This window comes from Callorhinchus milii, unplaced genomic scaffold (assembly GCF_018977255.1).
Source record: "Callorhinchus milii isolate IMCB2004 unplaced genomic scaffold, IMCB_Cmil_1.0 Scaffold16, whole genome shotgun sequence".
Taxonomy (NCBI): Eukaryota; Metazoa; Chordata; class Chondrichthyes; order Chimaeriformes; family Callorhinchidae; genus Callorhinchus; species Callorhinchus milii.
Genome location: NW_024704757.1, coordinates 5,041,553 through 5,051,291, shown reverse-complemented (window position 1 = coordinate 5,051,291; position 9,739 = coordinate 5,041,553). Strand labels below are relative to the sequence as shown.

The 9,739-nt window shown below is 52.4% G+C and overlaps 1 protein-coding gene across 3 annotated transcripts in view; it reads right to left on the bottom strand.

The window, feature by feature from the left end:
* Window positions 1-338: 338 nt before the first annotated feature.
* Window positions 339-9,739, bottom strand: part of LOC103185138 (uncharacterized protein C7orf50 homolog) — a 100,224-nt gene continuing 90,823 nt past the window's right edge. For 2 of the 3 annotated variants that reach the window (XM_007903501.2, XM_042341128.1), the window contains exons 2-5: window positions 5,940-6,163; window positions 4,729-4,810; window positions 1,064-1,178; window positions 339-550 (exon numbers count right to left, since the gene is read on the bottom strand). In XM_007903501.2, coding sequence (XP_007901692.2) covers window positions 483-550; window positions 1,064-1,178; window positions 4,729-4,810; window positions 5,940-6,163 — 489 coding nt within the window. In that variant the 3' untranslated portion in view covers window positions 339-482. Of the gene's footprint in view, window positions 551-1,063; window positions 1,179-4,728; window positions 4,811-5,939; window positions 6,164-6,360; window positions 6,472-9,739 lie in introns of those variants that run through there. The other variant, XM_042341129.1, reaches the window with a different exon arrangement.

The following is a 9,739-nucleotide window of genomic DNA, read 5'->3' as shown; positions in this document are numbered from 1 at the left end:
CGCACACATACAATACGCACACACTTACAATACGCACACGCACTTACAATACGCGCACACACACACACACACACACAGAAATCCAGGAGAAACCCCTTTTCCCTATTTGAATAGCGCTCTTGAAAATCCACCTGAACAGGCAGATGGAACCTCGGTTTAGCACCTCATCCGAAGGTCGTTGCCTCTAACAACGCCTCTAACAATCCCCCCATCCCGCCCACCCCCCCCAGCACCACACAGAGACGTCAGCTTAGACCGTACGAGTTCGACAAGTCCTGACGGGTGTAGGTGAGGGGGTTACCCACATCACCAGGAAGCTTCCGATAAAACATTCCTGTCCTTATTTTTTTTTAATTTATTTGAAAACGCAGCGCATTTTTGGAAAGGTTTTGTTGGTGTAAAATAAAGGATTGAAGCAGCAGGAAAATCAGGATCAAAGGGTACTGGGGGGTGTGGGGGGCGGTGGGGGGAGCCGTCAAAGGTCACGAGAGCTGCTGGAGGACTTGTCTCGCACGTCGGCACTTTGTCACCAAATCTTCACCGGGTTCTTCTGTTCCGGTCAAAACATGGGGGGGAGGGAGTGGGAGAGAGGGGAGAGGGGAGGAAAAAGGAGGAGAGAGAGAGAAAGGAGCGATTAGGTCTTTATTTTACACACTTCAAAATAAGTTGCAGATAAATATATAACGATAATAATTCTTGCCTCCATGGGATGTACTGCATAGTGTAGTGACTGTGTATATTGTGGACGAAACGCGGCAGCCAGCACGCACACAGCAGCACCCTGCAAGTAGCCATGACACGAGTGACCGAATTTTATTGGGGGGGGGGGTGGATTTGGGTGAAACACGGCAGCGAGTTTGCGCACGGCAATGGAGCGATATTTTCAATAAAAAAGTATTAAGAGTGCATGTCATCGCGGACTGACACACACACACACATACACACATACATACACACACGCATACAGACATACACACACAGACACACGCGCGCACACACAGACACATGCACACACACAGACACACGCACACACACACACAGACACACACACAGACACACGCACCTGTGGTTCCCGATTCCTTCATCAGAGCCTCTGCTTTCTGAACAGTGACTTGTCGAGCGTTGCCTTTCAGCCCGTCTAGATACTCCAGCAACTGATCAAAATACTTATCGGGGACCTAGTGTTGACCAGAAAACAGCGGAATTAGATCAATAATAATCCTTGCGTTTGACACAGCGCCTTATCACAACATTGAGACGTCTCAAAGCGCTTCACAGGACACGCTGTAAAGTGAATCGTCTGTGTGTTTCACGGGCGAAACGCAGCAGCCAATTGCGCTCAGCGGCGTCCCCACAAACACAAGTGGATTGAGCGTGAGTCGAGCATTGGTCGCGGACGGAGAACAGGGAGTCAACTTGATGGGAGACATGTGACTCAAACATGAGGGAGAGGGGAAGGGATAGGTGTGTGTGTGGCGAGAGAGAGAGAGAGAGAGAGAGGAGAGATCCGCCTGTTCGGGTGGAGGCGCTCCTCGGGACGTGATTAGACGAGAGTTGTTATTATTCCTGTGATTACAGCAATCCCTGGCGCTGAACACAAAGCGATCGAGGAGACGTCTCAGACCTCCCTGGTGGCGAATGAAAGGGAAACGAACGATAACTACAGGGGTTGCGGCAGCTGGTAATTACAGTGGGAGCCAGACACCAAGCCAGGTTTGGACACGAAAAGGTGGGATCAAGGTAATTACTTCTAAAGCCTCTCGCAGAGTTTACGGCTGGATTAATATGAAGAGAAAGCAGTGTCTCCCGCCATCTATCTCCTAACTTTGTGCGAGTGGCCAGAATGGGATTATAAAGCCCCTGAGATGGCGTTAAGGCTCAATTACTCCAACGCTCTCTACCCAACTCTTCCTTACGCAAGCTGCAGAACGGTCAGAAGTCTGCAGCTGGTGTCCTTTCGTGCACAAAGTGCTTATCGCCCCTCTCCTCAACAACAACAAGATTCCATTTATAAAGCGCCTTTCACGTCAGGAGGACGTCCCAAGGCGCTGCACAGTTGGGTCAGGACCCGAGCAGGGGGAAATGGTCAGGGTGAGGGGAGGGAAGGGAGGGAGCGAGGAGGGGGAAATGGTCAGGGTGAGGGGAGGGAAGGGAGGGAGCGAGGAGAGGGGAGATGGTCAGGGTGAGGGGAGGGAAGGGAGGGAGCGAGGAGGGGGAAGAGAGTCGAGAGGGGAGCTGAAGGCTCGGTCAAAGAGAAAGGTTTTGAGACCGGCCTTGAAGGAGGAGAGGGAGGAAGCGGCGAAGGCACTGGGGGATAGAGTTCCAGAACCTCGGGGCTGAGAGGCTGAAGGCCCGACCACCGATGGTAGGGCGGTTGGGGCGGGGGACGTGGAGCAGACCGGAGCCAGAGGAACGGAGGGTACGGGCAGGTAGGTAGGGGGATAGTAGGTCGGAGAGGTAGGAGGGAGCAAGGCCGTGAATGGCTTTGTAGGTGAGGATGAGGATCTCCTCGCCCGGCTTTGTTGATTCACCGTTCCCCCCGCGCCCCCCCCCCCAATCTGCGGAGAACCTCCGGCTCGCCCCCTCCGTCGCTTCGTGTCAAAGTCAGGGTCATTTCGAGACCTTTCTCTTCCACCACGTCTTCGGTCACTGTTCCCCTCCCCACCCTGCTCGGCTCCCACCCACAGCTCGGGTGCTGAACCAGCGCTGTCCGGGCACTTGGGATGTCCTCCCGATGTGGCAGGCACCGTGTAAATGTAGATTTGTATTTTATTATGCTGTATAAAGGCTCAGAGAAAAGATCGCTTTCACGTTCTAATAATAATAATAATCCTTGCATTTGATATAGCGACTTATCACATCGTTGAGACGTCTCAAAGCGCTTCACACAATACATTGCAAAGGGTATGTTTTGTGGGCGAAACGTGGCAGCCAATTGCGCACAGCAGTGTCCCACAAACAGTTATCACACACACAGTGTAACACACATATACCACACACGTACGTACAGACACTCAACTTGCTCAACGTCACAGATAGCTTTTGTTTAACGGCTTAAGATGAAGCGAGAGGCACAGCCCGTCCTTTGATCTCTGTGTGTGATTTTGTAAATCCTGAGGCCTCTTCCGAGAGAGGAAAAAGCTCCTTTGCTAATGAGATTCCCAATGTGACCGAGAGACAAAAGCCCCTTTATGGAACCTCGCTTCCAAGCCGTCATTGGCCCGAACCACAAACTGCGGGAATTCTCAGAGAGGAGACCTTTGAAGCGGTTCCAACTCGGGCAGGATCTTCCCCCTGCGATGTCTCCGCCGTGAGATTTCTCACGATTTGTTCCCTTCCCTCGGCCATCCCGGGCCTGATACACGAGTTCCACCCCCCCCGCCCCCCCCCCCCCCCCGTCTCCCTCCCCTCATCTCCCCCTCAATCGGTGGCTGAGCTTTCAGCCATTCTGCCCCACTCGCTCTCTGAAACTCCAACCTGGAGTCCCTCTGACTCGCTCTGTTCCCCCATCACCTCGTCCAAGACGTTACCTCTTTGAATGGGCTTTTAGTCATCATTGCTCTCCTCTCTCCTCGCCTCACTCCCACCCCTAACGCAGGTACTGAGACATCCTCCCAAAGCCAAAGGCATCTGGTAAACAATATTATTAATAATAATGATCGTTGCAGTTGATATGGCGCCTTATCATGTCGTTGAGACTTCTCAATGCACTTCACAAGATATATTGTACAGTGGAGTGACTGTGTGTTTTGTGGGCAAAACAAATGCAAATTGTATTGCATTTATAATAATCCTTGCGTTCGATACAGTGCCTTTCACATCGCTTTCTTCAAGCCCTGTCTCAAGACCCTCCTCTTCGACCGCGCCTTCGATCACCCTCCTACCCCTCCCCACCCTCCTACCCTCCCTCCTACCACTCCCCTCCCTCGTACCCCTCCCTCCCTCGTACCCCTCCCCTCCCTCGTACCTCTCCCCTCCGCACCCTCCCACCCCTACCCTCTTCACCCTCCTACACCTCCCCTCCCCACCCTCCACCCCAACCCTCCTACCACTCCCCTCCCTCGTACCCCTCCCCTCCTTCGTACCCCTCCCCTCCCTCGTACCCCTCCCCTCCCTCGTACCTCTCCCCTCCGCACCCTCCCACCCCTACCCTCTTCACCCTCCTACACCTACCCTCCCCACCCTCATACCCCTACCCTCCCCACCCTCCTACACCTATCCTCCCCACCCTCCTACCCCTAACCTCCCCACACTCCCCTCCCCACCCTCCTAGCCCTACCCTCCTCACCCTCCTACACCTCCCCTCCCCACCCTCCCACCCCAACCCTCCTACCACTCTCCTTCACACTCTCCTACACCTACCCTCCCCACCCTCATACCCCTACCCTCCCCACCCTCCTACACCTATCCTCCCCACCCTCCTACCCTCCACTCCCCACCCTCGGACCCCTCCCCTCCCCAACCTCCCACCCTTACCCTCCCCACCCTCCTACCCCTACCCTCCCCACCCTCCTACCCCTACCCTCCCCTGCCCTCCACCCCCTCCTGATCCCAACCACCAGCTCGGGTGTGGATCCCTGACTGTCCAGCGCCTCGGGACGTCCTCCCGACGTGAAAGACGCTGTGTAAATGTCATGTGTTGTTGGGAGCGTTTACTGTAAAGCGTGGTGACTGTGGGCTCGGTCTGTGAGGCTGTTGGTAGGATGTGTTTCCTTATTGATCCTGTACCTTGTCACAATCGTACATGTTCTGCAGGAGCCAGGTCTGCCTCGTCTTTTGAAACCTCCACTCCTCGCGTTTTGTGGCCCACCTGCGACAATGGGGACGGTTTTACTGAGATTAACAAGAACCGAAACGTGGACAAAAGTTTCTCTCTCTCTCGCTCTCTCTCTCTCATTGAATCTTGGATCAACGTTCAAAGACGATGATGTTAATAATAATTTGCGCATTTGACTCGACTCAGTGCCAAAACCGTTGCGAAGGGCTCGAAACAGCTTCACAGAGTTTGTATCGTCAATGTATCTCGGCAGCCAGGCCACCCTCACACACACCCTCACACACACACACACACACACGATTGCCCCCTCCCCACCCCCCACACAGACACACAAACATACACACACACACACACATACACATACATACACATGATTCCCCCCGCCCACACACACACACACACTCACACTTCCCTCCCCCACCCCCCCATCCCATACCTCATGCCTGCTGGCTAACACTATACAAACAAAGATCTAGTTGCTAACAGAATGTGAACCAGATGACTGTTTAATTAACGGCAAGAATGTAACGAGAATCAAAGAGCTGCAAGGAAAGCAGAGGTTGGGTGTGTGTGGTGGGGGGGGGGGCTGGGAGTTGGGATAGGAGATGTGGGGGGAGCAAAGTACTGCGACAGGAACCAGTTGCTCCTCCATGTAACTTGGCTTTATTATTGATTAGGTTATTTAATTACTGCAGTAACGGCCGGGGAAGGTCCCTGAGCAGTGAGAGCAAGCAGTGAGCTCAACCCTAAGCCGTTCCATCCTCACACCGCAGCGCAGGAGTGTTAGGGGGAGGAGTGTTACCTCACTGTGACAGGTGGGCAGCCCAGGTATGCAGCCTGGCTCCAGCTGCAACACTCCCCCCACCCCCCCAAGTCGAGTCAGAAGGTTGCGGGTTCAAGCCCCTGCGTCACGAGTTCCAAGGTGACGCTCCAACGACAATCTAATAACCCTTGGGTTTGGTTACCGGGTCTCAAGGGGATATCAAGCGATTTGCCGATCGACTAGTAACCGGGTTCCTACTCACTGCTCGGGTAAACAGAGGTGTGCGGAGTGAGGACAACTCGTGGAAGGTTTCGCCCTTCAATCATAATGTTAATTCTAATATTATTGGGGTGAAGACCAGGTGCGATTTGTGCCCACGAGAGGGGGTTCAGCTGTTACCTGCTCAGATACTGCAGTGCCAGGTCTAAAGCCAAAGGCCTCTCGGGTATCTCCTTCTTCGGGACCGGTAACCCGGCTTCTCTCAGCAACCTCTTTTCTACTTTCTTCCTCTCTTTCTTCAGCTTCCTTTCGATCTTTCGCTTCTCTTCGGGAGTGAGTTCCTCCTCCTCTGCCCCCTCGACCGGCTGATCCTCAGCCCCTTTCGCACCTCCTTCCTCGGCGTGCTGCAAAAAAAACCAAAAGGGCGCGAATCCATCAACCGGTCAGTTACGTCATACTCAACTGGTTGCCGCGTTTCGCCCACAAAATACACAGTCACTCCACTTTGCAGTGTATCCTGTGAAGCATTTTGAGATGTCTCAACGATGTGATAAGGCGCTGTATCAAATGTAAGCTTCATTATTATTATTATTATTATTACTATTATTATTAAGCAGAAATCCATTTCATCCGAATCCAACAGCAGATGACACTATTATTTTATGACTAGAAACTCGGGAGGCAATTGGATTCACGACTAGTCAGTGCCTTGTTCCCATTGAGGCACATAGTTACTGGGCACGTCAGCGGTAATACAGACACTCACACCACTGCATATTAACATGGGCCACCCATTACCAGCGCACAGTGGGGGACAGAGGTCGAGTGGAGGTATTTTACGTCCGTGAGCCAGTATTGTGTGGAAGTTACGTGGGGTGGGTGGGTGGGGGGGGTGAGGCGGAATAAGAGAGGTTGCCATAGGCCAGAGGGAAAGGGGGGATAGTCTGCCTATAATTCTCCAGTAAAAAGAGGCTGGGAAGGTGGGGGTAGGCGATGTTTGCTCACAATAAAGTGCTGGGGGTGGGGGAAAAAACCTTTAACATTGAAAGCTCGGAATGTCTCCTCCATTAGCAACCAGAGGACAAAGCATTGCCTTGGCGAGGGGACTATTGTGGTGTGTTTTTATTAACCACGGTCCAACTCATCCTTTGTGAAAGCAAATAAAAGAAAAAAAGCTAGTTTTTTTTTTCGCGCTGCTTTGGAGACCAGCAGAATGTCTGTCACATTCTATTACCTTCTGACGCTGATTTCTGTTAACTTTCCAGGTTTTAGCGAGAGACAGAGAGGGAGAGAGGGAGGGAGAGAGAGAGAGAGAAGAGAAGAGATGGGGGAGAGAGAGAGAGAGAGAGAGAGAGAAAGAGCGAGCAAGAAGAGAAGGGGGAGAGAGAGAGAGAGAGAGAATAGAGAGGGGAGAGAGAGGGGGAGAGAGAGAGAGAGAGAATAGAGAGGGGAGAGAGAGGGGGAGAGAGAGAGAGAGGACCGACTGCACTCTCTATAAGCTACGGGGTTTTAGCTGGTTAGACACAAGCCCCATTGCATACGCACACTCCAAAAGTCCCCAAGCCATAACTCTTGCCACCCTGCGCCTAATACTTTCTGGAATTCGCTAAGCAGGATGCGATCCCCCCACCCCCTAGGGTAGCACCCCAGAGCACCTAACAGTCTCGGAGCACAACGCCAACCTAGAAGGAGGTGACCGAAGAGGAGGGATTGAAGTTGGGGAAGGAAGGAGGCAAAGAGGAGGGATAGAGGAAGAGTGTTCCAGGGTTTCGGGGCGCAGTGGCTGAAAGCGCGGACGTCGATGGTGGAACGGAGGGCGCGAGGGACACACAGGAGGCTGGAGCCAGTCGAGCAGACAGCGAGTTGGGGGTTGGGGGGGGGGGTCAGTTGGTCGGAGAGGTAGGGAGGTGTCTACACTTAGATTCAGGACCTGAGGTGGGGAGGGGGAGGAGATAGAGGGAGTGGGTGGGTGGGTGGGTGGGTGGGTGAGTGAGTGAGTGAGTGAGTGAGTGAGAGGGAAACGAGAGAGAGAAAAAAATAGCAGAGGAAAGTAAGACAGTGATTACTGAGCTTGTAGTCGCCATCCAGATTGAATCTGGTTAGAGGTTATGAGTGAAAGCAGAACCCGACTGATGACTAGCAGATGACTGGCGAGCCTCCCTGGCAGAAATACATCGCAGGAAATCTTGAAACATATATTTTCTTACACACTCATACACACACACACATACTCACACACACACATTTCCATTTCCAACTGCACATTGTATGACAGTAACCAGACCTGGAGAGAATGAGCCAAACACGAGTGAAACATCTCAGCCTCCGCTCCAGGGGGTTAATTACAGTGACGATACCCCTCCTCCCCCTAGCTGTGACACCCCACCCAGCTGCCACCGTGCCTCCCACCCAACACTAACCCCACCTTTAGATACAGCTACCCCAGGACACGCTGTAATTCTTCCAATTTCCAATTCTTCGATTCTCCCTCTCTTTATTTTGAACACCAACATGTTCGGCGCTTATAATAACAATAGTAACCATTACATTTGATCCAGCCATCACAAATGACATTTATTCAGGGCCTTTCACTTCAGGAGGACGTCCAAAGGCGTTGGACAGTTAAGGGTTTGCACCCGAGCTGGGGTTGGGAGTCGAGAGGGTTGGTTGGAGCGTAGGGGGAGTAGGGATTGTCAACAAAATACAGAGTCAATCCACTGTACAGTACCGTATATAATAATAATAATAATACTTGCATTTGATGTGGTGCCTTAGCATGTCTTCAAGATGTCTCAAAGCACTTCACAAAATACACTGTAAAGTAAATTATATGCTTTGTGGATGTAATGCGGCAGCCAATTGCGCACAGCAACGTCCCACAAACAGTCGAGGATTGAGTGACCAAGTTATTATTATTATTATTTTTTGAAGGGATTATTACCCCTGGAAAAGCGATCCGCCAATCGACTAACAACTGGGTTCCTACTTACTGCTGGGTAAACAGAGGCGTGTGGAGTAAGGAAACTTGCCCAACGTTTCACCCTGCCTGGGAATTGAACCCAGGTCCTCTCGCTTGTGAGAGGAGTGCTCTAACCAGAGCTAAGCCTAAAAACCCAAACCCGGTTGCTCAAGCACAGATGGTGGAAAACTGGCCTGACAGTTCACCGCCAACTATGGCTCGAGCATCTCCACAGCTACCGCCGTTCTTTGACACGTGCGAAAACAGCCTTCTACTACAACATCATCTTGGAGGCTAAAACAATCCTAACATTCTTTTTTCCACCATCTATTACCTTACATAAACTTACTGGTCACACAGCTCCTCCTCTGCCCACTACTGGCTGATGTCATCTCCTCTGGATCAGTCCCTGCCCCCTCAAAACTGCTGTCATCACTCCCCTCCTCAAAAAACCCTCCCTAGATCCCTCAAACCCCAGCCATTACCGCCCTATTTCTAACCTGCCCTTCCTCGCAAAAGTCCTAAAACGTGTTGTTGCAAACAAACTTCGCGCTCACCTCTCCTCCACTCCCTCTTCGAACCCCTCCAGTCCGGTTTCCGCCCACCGTACAGAGACTGCGCTTGTGAAAGTCACAAACGACTTCCTCTCTATCTGTGACCAGGTCTCCCTCTGCCTCCTTGTCCTCCTGGACCTCTCCGCCGCGTTCGATACAGTCAATCACACCATCCTCCTCCACCGCCTTTCCTCCGTCATCCACCTCAGTGGGACCGCACTCGCCTGGTTCGAGTCCTACCTCACAAACCGCCAGCAGTACATCTGCACAAACGGCTTCTCCTCCCGCTCTCACCCGGTCACCTGTGGGGTACCCCAAGGATTCATCCTTGGCCCCCTCCTCTTTCTGACCTATATGCTCCCTCCTGGGGATGTCATCCACAGACATGGGGTACACTTCCACATGTATGCGGACGACACCCAACTCTATTTTTCCACCTCACTTTGCGACCCCCAGTCCCCTGATGT